This window comes from Heptranchias perlo, chromosome 8, assembly GCF_035084215.1.
Source record: "Heptranchias perlo isolate sHepPer1 chromosome 8, sHepPer1.hap1, whole genome shotgun sequence".
Taxonomy (NCBI): domain Eukaryota; kingdom Metazoa; phylum Chordata; class Chondrichthyes; order Hexanchiformes; family Hexanchidae; genus Heptranchias; species Heptranchias perlo.
In genome coordinates this window covers 46,175,723-46,193,796 of record NC_090332.1, presented here as the reverse complement: position 1 = coordinate 46,193,796, position 18,074 = coordinate 46,175,723, and the positions used below count along the sequence as shown (strand labels likewise).

At 40.9% G+C, this 18,074-nt stretch overlaps 1 protein-coding gene across 4 annotated transcripts in view; it reads left to right on the top strand.

The window, feature by feature from the left end:
* The window catches only part of usp34 (ubiquitin specific peptidase 34), a 247,547-nt gene that overhangs the window by 212,724 nt on the left and 16,749 nt on the right, over window positions 1–18,074 (top strand). For all 4 annotated transcript variants that reach the window (XM_067989067.1, XM_067989065.1, XM_067989066.1 and 1 more), the window contains exons 63-69: window positions 189–293; window positions 406–450; window positions 1,690–1,794; window positions 2,145–2,292; window positions 2,967–3,601; window positions 14,827–14,984; window positions 17,566–17,644. In XM_067989067.1, coding sequence (XP_067845168.1) covers window positions 189–293; window positions 406–450; window positions 1,690–1,794; window positions 2,145–2,292; window positions 2,967–3,601; window positions 14,827–14,984; window positions 17,566–17,644 — 1,275 coding nt within the window. The remainder of the gene's footprint in view (window positions 1–188; window positions 294–405; window positions 451–1,689; window positions 1,795–2,144; window positions 2,293–2,966; window positions 3,602–14,826; window positions 14,985–17,565; window positions 17,645–18,074) is intronic.

The window sequence follows — 18,074 nt, the reverse complement described above, 5'->3', positions numbered from 1 at the left end:
CATAAACACCAGCAAGGACCTGTTGGGCCGAATAGCCTGTTTCTGTGCTGTACATTCTATGTAATGTCATATATGTTTTATTCATTGGTAATGATTCAAAGTTGTGCTGCTGGTAGTGCTTGGATACTATATAATTTGTTGACACTTCTGAAGTTTAGTACCATTTATAGTTTTATTTTCTTTTTCAGGGTTTCCCATTTTTGTTCCAACATATCCGTGATGGCATTAACATCAGACAGACGTGCAATTTGATCTTCAGCCTCTGTCGTTACAATAATCGACTTGCAGAACATGTATGCACCTTTTTGTGTTCTTACAATTCGGAAGCAATGCTTTTCATTTTCATATATCTCAAGGGGGGAAATGGAAATGTGTTTAAATAAGATTCTCTCTTTGTGTATTTAGATTGTGTCCATGCTATTCACATCAATAGCAAAGCTGACTCCTGAGGTATGTCTATTACATTGATGTATTGTCTTCCATCTGACTTTGAGGGAAAATACTAACGCTTATTACAGATTTTTCTGTGAGCTTTATTACCGAATGTAAGATTGTATTTTTACACAGAATCTTACTTTTTTATTCCTCATCAATTTTCTCGCCCAATTGCTCTGCTGAAGGTGTTGACTCCTTGCTGGGGTAGGACCAGGGTGCCACTCACTCCAGCCCAAGTGGACATTATTTATATGTGAGCTCAATAGCGAGTGTCAGCAGGCTATTCGATCATGGCATAGCAACAAAACTAAGCCTGGTCTTAACCTCATCTGACATCCACGTGCATTTCCGATAGGGGTCACTAGATAGCGATTAAGAACCTTGTCCAATTTTCCCCACCCTAATTCAGGGGTTCCTTGAGGTCAGTTGTAGTGCCCCACCACCAGTCTAGTTAAGATCACCTAACTCAGCACAGGCCAAGAATCGAAGTTTCTACATTTCCTCAGCTACTCAATTTCTGAAAAGGCTGGGGTATTAAGTGTTTCGTTGACTAACACTTAGAAACCAGCCAAGGTAGACTGTGATAGTAGATATAGTATGGTTTTTTGCTGCAACATGAAGACAACAGCATAGGTCCTGGTGTGGTATGATGAAAAGTGAATATAAGCAACGTAGGTTAATAGAAAAATTGCTGTATCATATTAGGATCCATATAACTTAATATTGTAACATTTATTTTTGTGTGTGTATTATATATTTATTGTATGTGCATAATTTTAAGTGAAAGTGTAATTATAAGGAACAGACTTATTCATACATTACCACAGGTTGTTTTAGCCCCCTTGGAAAGTTTTTGCTTTCGAATTTAAACAACACTGAGTAAGTGATGCTGTGACTGTGGATAGGAGCCAAACTGAGCATATCTTCCTTTCCCAATTTGCCACTTTGTATTGGCAGACAATAGACTTGCTGTATAGGAGAGCAAAACCCCTGCCAGTTCTTCCACCTCATCCTGACCAGATGTACTGCTATTACTACAACGTACATCCCCATTCGCACAGCTGAGAAATCTTGTAACTTTGTTAAATAGTAGCTACGTTTGAATGACTGACAAAGCTGTGATACAGAAGTGGGATATGAAGAAAAAAATCACGTCTTCCATTGGTACCAGTCTTCCTGGTCATTAAAGCTTTACAATATGTTTAAGTCAAAAGTGTTGCTCATATAAAAATGTATACTTGATATTATTTCTAGGCTGCACAGCCTTTCTTTAAGCTACTATCTATGTTGATGGAGTTTGCTGGTGGACCACCTGGAATGCCTCCATTTGCTTCTTATATTCTTCAGAGAATTTGGGAGGTATGCATACATTTTCAATCTGGTAAAATATAATGCAGGGTTATAAATTTGAAGTGTTTTTTAACTTTCACAAACAATGGAATTTGAAACATTGAATTTGTTTCATGGGGAAAAGTTATGATATGTACTAGTTGAATTAATAACTTTTTATTTAGGCATGATTCAAATATACATTTGTATCAATTTACTTCAATTCAGGAATCAGTTGGTTACATAATTACAATGTACCAATCAAAATGAAAGATGCTTTGCTTATCTGAATACTGACAATTGCACTTTCTATTGGAAGATTTTGAATTGTGTTTTAAGCTATTAAAATAACTAACACCTATCCTCTTGCTTTTGATTAGGTTATTGAATACAATCCTTCTCAATGTTTAGATTGGCTGGCTATGCAAACACCTCGCAATAAGCTAGCTCATAGCTGGGTACTTCAAAACATGGAAAACTGGGTGGAGCGTTTTTTGCTGGCACACAACTATCCTAGAGTCAGAACATGTAAGTTACCTGTAACCAGAGATACCAGCATTACACAAAAAAAATGGTGGTGCAGGGCACATGTTTTAATGTTCTGGAGTGCAATTGAGAGAGGTTGAGGAGTTACTACATTTGTATATTTTTTATATGTCATTTAAATTTGGTGAGGTGATCAAATAAGACCAATTGAGTTTGCTGTGTCATTCGGGATCAGTTTCCAGAATGTACTAGACTATTTGTCATTTATTTCTATTCCAACCTCTTTTTTGTTCAATTTAGAATGAATTCTTTTTGACTAAATTCAATCCGTATTCACTACACTGAGTGTTAATCTGTTCCTAAATATACATGAATATGTTGAGTTTAGCTTCTGAGACCTTTAGTTTATAATCCTATTCTCTTATCTATGTCCTATATAAAATTGCTGTAAATCCACATTGTTGATTTTCCCTAATTCTTTTGCAAATTTGTGTCTTGTCCCCTCCATCCCTAACCACCTTGTTTCCTGGTCTTTGGTAAAACAGCAGCATGAAATGCAATGGTTGCATATATAGTCTGTTTTTATCATATATTCAGTAGCAAGAATATTGTTTTTGAATGATCAAGATCAGTGAAATGATAAATGTATTGCAATCAGTGTGTAGCTAAGTATTAAGATTCATTATATTGATCGTAATTTTATTCGTCCCTTACAGCTGCAGCTTACCTATTGGTTTCTCTCATTCCAAGTAATTCTTTCCGTCAGATGTTCCGATCCACACGTTCTTTGCATAATCCTACACGTGATTTGCCTCTTAGTCCAGACACTACTGTTGTCCTCCATCAGGTGTACAATATTCTCCTGGGTCTGCTTTCAAGAGCCAAGCTGTATGTTGATGCTGCTGTCCATGGCACCACAAAATTAGTTCCTTATTTCAGCTTCATGACCTACTGTTTGGTCTCAAAGACTGAGAAGTTGATGTTCTCTAGTTACTTCATGGACCTCTGGAACCTCTTCCAGCCTAAGCTGTCTGAACCTGCTATTGCAACAAACCACAATAAACAGGCACTCCTCATCTTCTGGTACAATGTGTGTGTGGACTGCCCAGAAAACGTGCGCTTCATTGTACAGAATCCCGTAGTGACAAAAAACATTGCTTTTAATTATATCTTAGCCGATCACGATGACCAAGATGTTGTTTTGTTTAACCGTGGGATGCTGCCTGCGTATTATGGGATTTTACGCCTCTGTTGTGAACAGTCCCCTGCTTTCACACGTCAACTGGCTTCTCATCAGAATATTCAGTGGGCTTTCAAAAATCTTACACCTCATGCAAGCCAGTACCCAGGGGTAAGTGTTGGTATTGATTTAATAGTTCTCAGCCTGACTTTACCTCCTGTGAGATGTTTTAGTGAGCAGAATTAGCCTCTCTTGAAAGTGTAGCATAACCTAACCTGCAAGAAAGGCATTTAGAACAGCCAGAAATGCTGAGCAGCAAATCTTTAACTTAGTTGATGATGTAAAATTCTGTTTGGAAGTCAAACAAAATTGCTTTCGGATGACATTTAGTTTGTGTTTATTTTATTTTTATGCAAAAATATTTTCCATCTGTTTCACATGCTATAAATGCAGCACAGATGAAACAGATGTACTTTTGCAAAAAAGAGACTAAAAAACCAATAGCTCTCCAGCATAACTGCACACTAAGTTGAACACCTAGTGCCATATTAATAGCATGTTTTTTAAACCAAATCCTAAATGGACATGAGCATTACAATAGGCACCTTTTTGGCTACTTTTGTCTGCATTTGGCACTAGTAAAGGGATCAGATTTTTATGCGAGCACATTGGTAAAATAGTATTAAATTTTTTTGTGACTTTGTACTTCTCAAGAAGATGGATGCTTACTTATATTGAGGAATGAAACTCTCCATTTCTGGCACCCATTTTCAGCACATCAAGTATTCTCGGGTCAGGTATAACAAAGTTAGATGTAGAGTAAAAATTGCTTTGCTTCCACAACTTGCATTTATATAGTGCCTTAAACATAGAAAAATATTCCACGGCGCTTCACCGAAATGCAGTCAGATAAAAATGAACGCCAGGCCAAAGGAGGGCGTGAACAAAAGTTTGGTCCAAGAGGTGGGTTTTAAGGAGTGTCTGAATGAAGGCGAGGCAGGTAGAAAGGCGAAGCGGTTTTGGGAGGGAATTCCAGAGCATAGGGCCTAGATTGCTGAAGGTATGGTTGCCACTAGTGGAGAAAATGGGGAGGAGTTGTGCAAAAGGCCAATATAGGTCAATTGGTGAGCAGGACCTGTTGCAGGATAGGATATAGGCAGCAGAGTTTGGGATGAGCTGAAGTTCATTATTGGTGGAGGATGGGAGGCAGGCCAGGAGTGCATTGGAGCCTGGAGGTGACGAAGGCATGGATCAGGATTTCAGCAACAGATGGGCTGAGGCAGGGGTAGAGTCTCGCAATGTTATAGAGGTAGAAGTACTTGTTTTTTATGATAAAGGTCATGAAGCTCAGCTCAGGGTCAAATAGGACACCAAGGTTGCAAACAGTCTGGTTCAACGCAAGGCAGTGGCTGGGTTGGGAATTGATGGCGAGGCTGCGCAGTTTGTGACATGGGCCGAAGACTATGGCTAAATTGCTAAATATCTGGATGTAAATCCTTCAGCAATACAGTCCAAGTGGACTGAGGAGAAAGGTATTGTCATAGGTCAAACTTGTTGAGCTATAATCTAGCCCGTGAAAAAATTGGTACATATAAACCAGGGTACTTAATGAGGGCCTCCTGTGACCATTGTGAGCCTCTTGTATGGTGCCTGGTCCAGTACCGTGTTCCACCCCTGAAGCCACGGCCAATCCTGCCCATAATGCTGCTGCCACCACCACTCCCAATTTCTTAATGGATGGACAGCTGAGCACTCAAAACTGCACAAAATGTTGGAGTCCATTTTATTAGTCAAGCACATCCTGACTTCTATAGTGGCCACACAGATGAGTTAATTGGCTAATTAAAATCGTATCTAACATTTTGTGCGAGCTTGCTGAATCAAACCCTTACAGGAAACAATACCTATAGCTGAACAAAGCTATAGTTGTACAGTTCACACTAAAAATGCATTGGCTGAAGAAAGGGAGAAGATTGTGGATGCCAAAGGAAAGAGAAAGAAAACAAGTATGAATTTTTATAATTTATTTTTATTTATGCAGTTTTTTTCTTTGGTGGGGGTTAATGGATATATTTTCAATAGGCTTTTGATTTCCATGCTGCTAAGCAGTTTATTTGGTCCTTAATCCCAATCTGGGGGTGTCTGAGAATGTATAATTTAATGCTTCTCTGTTACTGAATGTTTTAGTCTCAGATACTCCCTGATTAGGAGTAAAACGGATAGCAGGTGACAAGGAAAGTTATGGAGCCCTTTGCTTCTGAGAGCTTATAGCTGAAGTATGGCTCTATGTGAAGGCAACTCTCCAGCCTATCCTCTTAGCACTTGGATGGAGAAAGTGCAGGGTGCAGAATGATGAGATTTCTGCGATCTGGTTTACAACCAAACTATAGACAACTAGTTTGTGGAAACAATTTATAGAAGCTGACTTTTATCCAACTTCCAGAATCATAGTGTTACAGTGCATAATCAGGCCTATTTGGCCCGTTCAATCTATCTATGCCAGTATCTTTCGCCACATGAGCCACCTGCTCTAATCTTCTCCTGATCGCTCCCCTACCCCATTAATCCTTTTTTAAGGAACTATCTAACTGCCTTTTACGTACAAACGTACAAATAAGGAGGACAGATAAAGACCATCTGGTCCATCAAGTGTTTCCTATAAGAAAGAACTTGCATTTATACAGCGCCATTCATGACCTCCGGATGTCCAAAAGCGCTTTACTACCAATGAAGTACTTTAGAAGTGCAGTCACTGTTGTATTGTAGGAAACACATCAGCCAATTTGTGCACAGCAAGATCCCACAAACAACAATGAGATAATGACCAGATAATCCATTTTAGTGATGTTGTTGGGGGGATAAATATTGGCCAGCACACCTTTGAAATAGTGCCATAGGATCTTTTACGTACATCTGAGAGGGCAGGCAGGGCCCTGTTTGCAGCACTCCCTCAGTACTGCACTCAAGTGTCAGCCTAGATTATATGCTCAAGACCTTAGAGTGGGACGTGAACCCACGATCTTCTGACTCGTGCAAGAGTGCTACCATTGAGCCGAGGCTGACACCTGCTAGCATGATTTAATTTCTGCATACCATCACGCACACTTCCCTTCCAATCATGGGAGAGGCAATAACACACAAAAATCCTTGGCCCAATTTAGAGAAAAAAAAAACCTGGAAATTCCTCTGACACCCCCCCACCACCACCACCGTACACCCAAGTCCAAGTCATTAATATATATCAAAAAAAGCAGTGGTCCCAGCACCGATCCCTGGGGAATGCCACCATATACCTCCCTCTAGTCCGAAAAACAACCGTTCACCGCTACTCTCTGTTTCCTGTTACTTAGCCAATTTTGTATCCATGTTGCTACTGCCCCCTTTATTGCATGGGCCACAATCTTGATGATTAGCCTACCATGCGGCACTTTATCAAAAGCCTTTTGAAAGTCCATATACACCACATCAACTGCATTGCCCTCATCTACCCTCTTTGTTACCTCATCAAAAAACTCTATCAGGTTAGTTAAACACAATTTGCCTTTAACAAATCTGTGCTGGCTTTCCCTAATCTATCCACACTCATCCAAGTGACTCTTAATTCTGTCCCGGATTATCGTTTCGAAAGGTTTCCCCACCACTGAGGTTAAACTGGCCCACAGTTGCTGGGTTTATCCTTACACCCTTTTTTGAACAAGGGTGTAACATTTGCAATTCTCCAGTCCTCTGGCACCACCCCCCTATCTACGGATGTTTGGACGATTATGGCCAGTATCTCCGCAATTTCCACCCTTACTTCCCTCAACAACCTAGGATGCATCCCATCCGGACCGGGTGACTTATCTACTTTAAGTACAGCTAGCCTTCCTAGTACCTCTTCTTCATCAACTTTTAGCCCATCCAGTATCTCAACTCTTTTCCTTTACTGAGACTCTGGCAGCATCTTCCTTGGTAAAGACAGATGCAAAGTACTCATTTAGTACCTCATTCATGCCCTCTGCCTCCATAAGTAGGTCTCCTTTTTGGTCTCTAACCGGCCCCACCCCTCCTCTTACTACCCGTTTACTGTTTACATGCCTGTAGAAGACTTTTGGATTCCCTTTTATGTTGGCCACCAGTCTATTCTCATACTCTCTCTTTGCCCCTCTTATATCCTTTTTCACTTCTCCTCTGAACTTTCTATATTCTGCCTGGTTCTCACTTGTGTTACCAACCTGACATCTATCATACGCCCCTTTCTTCCATTTCATCTTACTCACTCTCTCTTTTGTCATCCAGGGAGCTGTGGCTTTAGTTGCTCTACCTTTCTGCCTCGTGGGAATGTGCCTAGACTGTACCCAAACCATCTCTTTAAAGGCCGCCCACTGTTCAATTACGGTTTTGCTTGCCAATCTTCGATTCCAGTTTACCCAGGCCAGATCTGTTCTCAACCCATTGAAATTGGTCCTCCTGCAATTGAGTATTTTTACTTTAGAGTGGTCCGTGTCCTTTTCCATAGCTATTCTAAACCTCATGATACTATGATCGCTGCTCCCTAAATGCTCCCCCACTGACACTTGTTCCACTTGGCCCACCTCATTCCCCAGAACCAAGTCCAGCAATGCCTCCTTCTTTGTTGGGCCGGAAACGTACTGGTTAAGAAAGTTATCCTGAACACATTTCAAAAATTCCTCCCCCTCTTTGCCCCTTATTGTTATCCAAGTCTATATTATGATAGTTGAAGTCCCCAGTTATCACTACTCTAGCTTTTGCACCTCTGTAATTTCCCTGCAAATTTGCTCTTCTATATCCTTCCCACTAGTTGGTGGCCTAGAAAATACACCCAGTAGTGTAATGGCACCTCTTTTTATTTCTTAACTCTAACCAAATAGATTCTGTCCTTGATCCCTCCAGTACATCCTCTCTCTCCAGTATTGCAATATTCTCCTCAGTCAATACTGCCACCCCCTTCCTTTCTTTCTTTCCCTATCTTTCCTGAAAACCTTGTATCCAGGAATATTTAGTACCCAACCCTGCCCTTTTTTGAGCCAGGTATCTGTTATCACCACAACATCGTATTCCCATGTGGCTATTTGCACCTGCAGCTCACCAACATTGTTTACCACGCTTCGTTCCCCAATGACCCACCAACTTCCATGTGCAGAGATGTTGGTCTTTCTCAGGAACTCATCCAGCTCATTCTTGAACGCTTGCAGCAAATCACTGCATGTGCTGACTGCTTCTTCCAGAGGTCGATGACTCTGTGCAAAAATAAGTACCTCTCAGCATTCAACAGAGTTCTGTACTTACACAATTTATACTTGTGTCCCTGGTCCTCCCTAACCTACCTAGCTCTATCTGCATAAAGTGAGTCTAATCCTTTAATGATTTTTAAAGAACTCAATCAAATCTCCTCAGTCATTTTCTGGAATAAAACACCCCAGCTCTCTAAGCGTATCATGATAACTGAGAGACTTTAAACTGGCTATTAATTTAGTGACCCTTAGAACATAAGAAATAGGAGCAGGAGTCGGTCATACGGCCCCGCGAGCCTTCTCCGCCATTCAATCAGATCATGACTGATCTTCGACCTCAACTCCACTTTCCAACCTGATCCCCATATCCCTTGATTCCCTTAGTGTCCAAAAATCTATCGATCTCTGTCCTGAATATACTCAATGACTGAGCATCTACAGCCCTCTGGGGTAGAGAATTTCAAAGATTCACAACCCTCTGAGTGAAGAAATTCCTCCTCAACTCAGTCTTAAATGGCCAACCCCTTATCCTGAGACTATGCCCCCTAGTTCTAGACTTGCCAGCCAGGGGAAACAGCTTCTCCGCATCTACCCTGTCAAGCTCTCGCAGAATTTTATACGTTTCAATGAGATCACCCCTCATTCTTCTAAGCTCCAGAGAATATAGGCCCATTCTACTCAATCTCTCCTCATGGGCCAACAACCTTATCCCAGGAATCAATCAAAGGTTCTTTGAACCTTTTCCAGGGACTCTGCTTCACAGCGTTCTCGATGTGACCTGACCAAGGCCTTATAGAGAGAGAATTACATTTTTTGTTTCATATTTAATTATCCTGGCAGTACATCCTATTTGCTTTACAATAGCCTTGTGGCATTGGTTGTGGACTTTGTGACTCATACACTATAACACTTGGGTTGTTCTCCCACTCAGCAGCCCTGAGCACGCAACCCTGCATGGTGTACGCATGTTTGATGTTGCCCCTACCCAAGTGCATTGCGCTACACGTATCTATATTAAAAGGCATCTGCCAGATACATGCCCATTCCCCCATTGCATCTGGATCGGTCTGCAATCTATTTTTCTCTTCTTAGTTCCTGACAACTGATCTTTGTGTCATCAGCGAACTTGTGTACAGCTCCCTGGACTCCTTTGCCCAGATCATTCATGAAGTTGCAGAGCAACGGTCCTCAACACCAATCCCTGCAGAACAACACTAGTGACTGGTCCCCACAAACAACCAAGGGGTTATCAAAGATTATCAATATGGAGTCTGGAAAAGAAAATCCTGTCTCGTCAACAATTAATAACTCCTTTCTGTCTACGAGAATGTAGCCAGTACTTTATCCAACTCAAAATCTGCCTACAAGACTCGACCTTATTAGTCACCCTTTGTGTGGGACCTTGTCAAAGGCTTTTTGAAATTCAAGGTACACAATGTTCACAGAGCTTCCGATATCCACCAACTTAGTAACGTCCTCAGAAAATTCAATCATTGGCGAGATAGGACTGTCTTTTCCAGAAGCCATGTCGATATTCTGTGATAACCCCTTCTATGTGAAGGTGGGCATACAGTGCATTTCTAATGATCCCTTCTAGTATTTTGTCTATAACTGAAGTCAAACCAATAGACTTTTAATTTCCAAGTTCTGACTCACTGCACTTTTTAAATATAGGCAACAAATGGATTCTTCTGCCATCCGTGGGAACAATTCCAGACCCTAACGAGCTGTTTAATATGTGAGAAAATGGCTCACTAAGCATGTTTCTTTGAGCATCCTCGTGAATGCTGTCAGGGCCAGCAGCACAATCCATTTTGAGATCACTAACTCTAGCTAGGACTATAACTGCATCTACTTGTGATTTCAATTATAATATCAATCCTATGATGTATTATTGTTAACCCACCCTTATCTTCAGTAGTGAGACTTGTACAAAGTAGACATTTGAAATCTCTGCCATATCCTGAGAGTCCACCTGAATCTGCCCTAAAAAATCCTGCAATGGCCCTGTACAGTCCTTAACGGCCCTCTGACTCCCAACAAAGATGAAGAAGACATTTCTGTTGCTACCGTACCCATTTACCAATCCTCTTCTGAAATGTCCTTTTTTAGCTCCTCTGATGGCAGTTTCTGTTTTCTTCAGCTGGAGTTTGATACTGATCCCTGTTCTCTTGAGAGTTAATTTCTTTAAGCCTGTAAAAAAAATATTTCTGCTTAAGTTTAATTTGTGTTTAGACATAACCAGTTAGCCAATTTGGTTTTATTTTACCATGTGTCCTTCTAAATCTAGGGACGTGCGTGGCTTCATGGCTACCTTTTGCGTAAAGATGGTTTTGAAAGCATTCCATTTTTCCTCAGTGATTCCCCGCTTAGTATCCCTCCCAATCAATCATGCTTAAGTTATCTGCCATCTTTGCAAATATAATCCTCTCAAAATCTGGGACTAACATTAACTTTTTAGCAGTCTTGATTTGGCTGATCAAGTTAAATCTAATAACATTATGGTCACTGATCCTTTATCTCATTGCTGTTGCGGGACCTTGCTGTGCGCAAATTGTCTGCTGTATTTGCCTACTATACAACAGTGACTATACTTCAAAAAGTACTTCATTGGCTGTGAAGCACTTTGAGATGTCCTGAGGTGAAAGACGATATATAAGTGCAAGTTTGTTCTTTCTTTCCTCATTAATGTAATTTAAGAAAGCGATCATGTATGATATCTACAAATCTTACAGCCATCCTACTCTCAATACTAGATGTATCACCACTGGACCATTGAATACTTGGGAAATTAAAATTCTCTAATATAGACGTTTCCCAATTCAGTTGCTGTACCGGTACAGCTGCGTAGGATCCACAGGGAGAGCCGCTCTGACTGTTTGCCACTCTTCCAAGGCCTTGTAAGTGCCCAAGTGGCCTTGGAACGCAATCACATGGTGTCCACCGGTACACTTGAAGCCTTCCACTGCCAGTGGACACTGCTGGATACAGTTTGGATCATTGATCATGGAAATAGCATCCTGATTTAATTACACAATTATAGTTAGACTGGGCCATTTGTATTAGTGGTGCCCTGCTCTTGGGGAGGTCACAGGTGGTGTGCAATTTATGTAGTGGCATTAGGCAAACCCAGTGTCACACTCCTGATCAAAATCGACTCCGTTTCTTGCAATTTGCACCCAGAATGCCTCATCACGGTGGGACTCGTGACACGGAGGCCTATAACAGGTGCCAGTGATCAATTTTGGGCCAAATCGCTTCATCCACCTAAGCTAAATAGCTTCAGCTGTACCTTGTGAAACAAATCTTTTCACTCTAGAACAATTAGGTTCTCATGAACAAATGCAGCCACGCCTCCTTTTTAGTCATACTCTGACCCTTTGGAACCCCATATAATCTTTTAGTTGGATTTCTGGCCTATCACATGCATGTCTCAGAATACAAATAACGTCTAAGCTCTCTGTAGCTACATAAGACTATAGTTCCAACATTTTATTTCTAATACTTTTAGCATTTAGAGAAAAACATTTTAAAGCCCTGTTAGCTCGCTGCTTTTGAATTGCTTTCCTCTTGTTACAATCCTTGCTGAAAGAGTACTAAAAGCTGTAGTTGGTTTCTTGCTGCATTCATTAGCAAATATATCCAGTGGCTGGAGTCATACCTAGCACAAAGGAAGATAGTAGTGGTCGTTGGAGGCCAATCATCTCAGCCCCAGGACATTGCTGCAAGAGTTCCTCAGGGCAGTGTCCTAGGGCCAACCATCTTCAGCTGCTTCATCAATGACCTTCTGTCCATCATAAGGTCAGAAGTAGGGATGTTTGCTGATGATTGCACAGTGTTCCGTTCCATTTGCAACCCCTCAGATAATGAAGCAGTCCGTGCCCGCATGCAGCATGACCTGGACAACATCCAGGCTTGGGCTGATAAGTAGCAAGTAACATTTGTGCCACACAAGTGTCAGGCAATGACCACCTCCCCTTGACATTCAATGGCATTACCATTGCTGAATCCTCCGCCATCAACATTCTGGGGGTCACCATTGACCAGAAACTTAACTGGACCAGCCACATAAATATTGTGGCTATAAAAGCAGGTAAGATGCTGGGTATTCTGCGGCGAGTGACTCAATTCCTGACTCCCCAAAGCCTTTCCACCATCTACAAGGCACAAGTCAGGAGTGTGATGGAATATTCTCCCCTTGCCTGGATGAGTGCAGCTCCAACAACACTCAAGAAGCTCAACACCATCCAGGACAAAGCAGCCCACTTGATTGGCACCCCATCCACCACCCTAAACATTTACTCCCTCCACCACCGGCGCATCATGGCTGCAGTGCGTACCATCGATAAAAATGCACTGCAGCAACTCGTCAAGGCTTCTTCAACAGCACCTCCCAAACCAGTGACCTCTACCACCTAAAAGGACAAGAGCAACAAGCGCATGGGAACACCACCACCTGCACATTTCCCTCCAAGTCACATACCATCCTGACTTGAAAATATATCATCGTTCCTTCATTGTCACTGGGTCAAAATCCTGGAACTCCCTACCTAACAGCACTGTGGGAGAACCTTCACCACACAGACTGCAGCGGTTGAAGGCGGCTCACCACCACCACCTCACGGGCAATTAGGGATGGGCAATAAATGCTGGCCTTGCCAGTGACTCCCACATCCCATGAATGAATTTTAAAAAAAAACATTCCCAGCCCCAACTAGTTCAACGTCCTCTCAAAACTAGCTCAACATTCGCAGCTAACCTCTGATCGTCCAACCAATTCAAATGAAGGCCATTCCTCCTAAAAGTTTACCTTCCCCACAAAATGTCCTCCTGTTGTCCAGTTATCACAGCCTTTCCCTCCAACCTAGATCCTCAATCCATAAGCTCAGTACAGTTATCACGCTGTTCCGCTCTGGTGAGCCAGTAAGTACAGTTAGCGGACCTGAGACCATGGGCATGATTTTAACTCTGAAAAATGGGTGTGTTAGGGGCGGGAGCGGGGGGTGGGGCAGGAAAAATTTTAAAATTCTAAAACCCATCTCCTACCTCCCCATTTCCAGTTTTAACGGAGGTGGGACAGGGTGGGGTGGATGAGCAACCCGCTATTAGGAGGCAAGTTGGTCACTAAAACCTTTCAAGGAGGCTGCAGGTCTCTATTTTAACAGCTTTTTTGTTTTTACCCCGGGAGCGCGAGAGGAGGCCTGGTAAGTGTCTTTATAGCACAGCTCGTTGGTCAGGAGGAGCAGGAGTGGTTCCCCCAGGCCCATCAAGCCTACCAGTAGCGACGCCGCTGCGCCCCCCCCCCAAGATCTCCGATCCCCCACCAACATCTCCGACCCTCCCCCACCCAAAAGATCTCTGCACCCTAACTCCCCCCGCCCTCCCCACCAATCTAAGACTTGGGTTCTCGCTTCCCCCTCCCATCCGACCACGAGGCTGGCCTGTCGGGCGGTAAATCATCAAAAAAAATAGAAGACGCCCTTGCGTCAATATTGTAAGGACGTCTGGGAAACCCGTACTTCCAGGACTACATGACTCTGGCTCCTTTACTCTTGAATGTGCTGATTAACCAAATGTAGTTCTCCTGCACTAGGACAGACGTTTTATCCATGATGTTATTAGTACCCACTTGTAATTCTTTTGTGATTATCTTAAAGTGTACCCTTTCATTAACTGTCTCAGTGGAAACAATCTATCACTATTTATCCTATCATAATCGTTCATTATCTTGAAGACCTCTATCAAGTCACACCTTCTCAAGTGTACCAAGTGTTGACAACTAATTTAGAAATGACATTAACCAGACTATGTAGTGTAAACATGGAGTTGATTTATGGTGTTGTGTTGAAGAGCAGTTCAATAAAAAGTGAGTACCTCTAGTATAGACAAACTGGTAAACATTATAAGCTAAACCAATGAACACAGTCAGAGTAGTATTGTCTCAGGACTGTCATACTGGCAGGAAAAACACTTAAAATATACCCATAGCTGTATAACTAGTAATACTGATATTCAATGATTTTATGTAGTTGACTGATCAATGTCACTCAAATGTTAAAGCAAATGTGTTGCTGAGTTGGGTTAGAAATTATTTTCATTGTTTAGTAAATGTCCCATTCCTGTACTAAACTAACTATTCTTTTCTGTTTCTTTATTAAACAGGCTGTTGAAGAGCTATTCAATCTTATGCAACTATTTGTAGCTCAGAGACCAGATATGAGAGAAGAGGAATTGGAGGACATTAAGCAATTCAAGAAAACCACCATTAGCTGCTATTTACGTTGTCTGGATGGACGCTCATGTTGGACTACGCTTATTAGGTAGAGAAGGCAAACAAAATCAAAAAATATTTCTTCTGAGCATTTAAACAGCATCCAGTGTAATGGGCTCGGATAATTTAAAAAAATACCTAATTTAAGGAGTAATCCAAACAAGTATAATTTTGGGAGGTGATTCTAGTATAAGCAGATACAAGGTTGATGAGGGGATCTGTGGGAATAGTGATGAAGAAAGGAAAATTAAAATTTTGAACAGAAGCTAATGGAAAGCTTTATTTTTATGATTTGTTCTGTCACACAAGCCCTTTCTGTTGTATACTATGCATGTTATTGAATTTGTTTTATTTTTATAATTCACCCTTTCTGAACACATCTATCCAGTAGTTGCTGTCCCAGTAGCAGTGTAGGTTCTGTAATCCTGGTAGCGTGTCAATTGGCTTTTATTCAGAGTGGATGAGACAACCTATTCTAAGACTAAAATTCCATAAAGAGTGTATGTTACCTTGAGTGCTGGCTATAGGAACGAGAAGAGAGTTCACACGATAATTATGGATTATTATGAAAGCCATTCCCCCCCCCATCTAGTGCATTCATCCAGAAAGAGCCAAAAATCCACCCATTGTGGCATTCACTTGTTAAATAACTTCTAGGTATTTCATCTTCACTATTCAATCTGAAATCTATTTCATACATTGATAACTCTTTGATGAACTTCATGTTATCAATCCTAAATTTGCCTTTCACCAGTTTTTATCTATCCCCTTGTCCTGCTCTCTCAATTTAGTTTACTATCTTATTTACCTCAATAAGATCATCTCCCAGTTGCCTTTTTTGAAGGTTGAAGAGCCAAGATTTCTCCGGGTCTTCCCTCATATCTTAGACTTATAACATTAGGGACCAGCCTCATCACTATATTGCTTTCAATGCTTGAAGCTCTTTCCTGTGTCTTAGTAACTAAAAATGGATGCAGTACTCAAGGTGTGGTCTGACCAGAGTTATGTACAGTTTGACTGTGACTTCCTCTGACTTGCACCCCAACCTGACATAACTCTTCTAACAAGTACCCACTGTTTTCTACCCTTCAGCCAATTTCTTATCCAATTCCAATAATTACCACAGTTTTGAACTTGTTAGAAATCAGTAGAATAAGTTTTAGCAATGGGAAAGAGATGCTTGGAACATGCAATGGGCCAGATTTTGCTGGAGTTAGTTAGACTTGTTCATGCATATTTAGGTTTTTAAATTTTTTGCAAAGTTGCCAGATGCGCGAGCTGATAACGGCGCAGCGAGAGAAACAGGGCAACTGGGACCTTGATGAACAACGGGACCTGCAGTATATCTCCTTAACCAATGAGATTTAAGGATTAAGAAATAAACAGAGGAAGGAATAACAATGAAAGTGAATTAGAGTGGGTGAATTCAATGTCAAATCACGTACAAAAAGGGAAAGAAAGATTGGATTGATAGAGAGAAAAGAAGTGACAGTGCCAGAGAAAATAGTCGTTCTCTATTCACTGTCAAATCCCTTTATAATTTAAAAAACTTCTAAGACAACTTCTCAGCCTTCTTTCCAGTGGGAATAGTGCCAGTATCTCAAGTCTCATAAGTATAGTTTCCCATCCCTGGCATCATCCTAAGGAATCCATGCTGTACAATCTCTACTGCTTTAATGTTCTTTCTATAACGTGGTGCATAAAACTGTAATCAGTATCTAACTGTGGCCTAACCAATGTTTTGTACAAATGTATCATTACTACTTTAATCTTGTACGTGATTACCCCATTTATAAAACCCAAAATGTTATTGGCCTTTTTATATGGCAAAAAGATATACTGCAGCTCACGTTAAGCACACTCGCATTCAGGGAATTCTGGGGGTGAAATTCAACTTTGGTAGGGCTGCAAAATGGGTAGTAGCAGAGCAGTTGCCTGTTTTGTGCCCCTGCTGAAGTTGAATTTCACCCCTTGTGCATTTAAACCACTAGAGGTCTCTGTTCAGCTACACCCTTTAGCATCTTTCCATTGATTGTATACTCCTATTCCTTTTTTTTTCTCCCAAAGTGTATTATCTTACACTCTTCCACCATTAAATTGTATCTGCCACCTGTTTGCCCATTCTGCTAACCTGTCTGTTTACCTGAAGACAGTTTTCGAAACCCTCTACTTCTTTTATTTATCCACCCATGCTACTATATTTCCTCTTGTACCATACACCTGAATTTTTCTAACAACTTCTTTGAGACACGTTATCGCTCATGTTCTGAAAATCCATGTATAGTACATCGACTACTTTTCTTTTATCTATCTAATCAAAAAAACCTTAAATTAGTCAAGCACGACTTGCCTTTAACCAATCTGTGCTGGTTGTCCTTGAAAAGCACATGCATTTTTAAATGTTTACTAATTTTATCTTGAATTATGGATTCAAAGCGTTTGCCCACTGTTGATTGTGTGGATGCCTATATTTATTAGTGTATGATCTTATTGGTGATTCATATTGAAAGACGTAGTGGTGCTGACAGAAAAATAAACCACCAGTGATGACGTCCACATGTAATGTAAGTTGCATTATACACCAGTAAATTGTGACATTTCATCAAAAGTGCCTCATTTTATTATTGCAGTGCCTTCAGAATCCTTCTAGAAACTGATGAAGACAGGCTGCTAGTTGTTTTCAATCGGGGACTGATTCTGATGACTGAGGTAAATTAAATTGGTTCTTTTTACACATTACATTATACTTTTATGCTGTACATTCACCTTGGGTTCATCAACACTGTCTCTGGTAGGCAAAAGGATATACTGTCCATCAGACTGCAGCTCACGTTGAAAACCAATAAACAAATTTATTTAAACCAGTAAATAAACAATCTTCAGAACAAAACAGTTTATTTACAATCATTACAAACTTTACACTTCTTGAAATGTCAAAGCAACAAAGATGCTTCTCCTGTGCTAACCTCACTTCTAACCTGTTGGAAAATATCACAGGACTGCTGATTTAACTCAGTTACTTTACTGACTTCAATTTAACTGAGATAAATTTAGCCACAAATATATTGTACAAAATCCTTTGAAGATGTACTAAAAATGTATTTCTCTCAAATTATATTAGATGGACAGTGTCAATTTT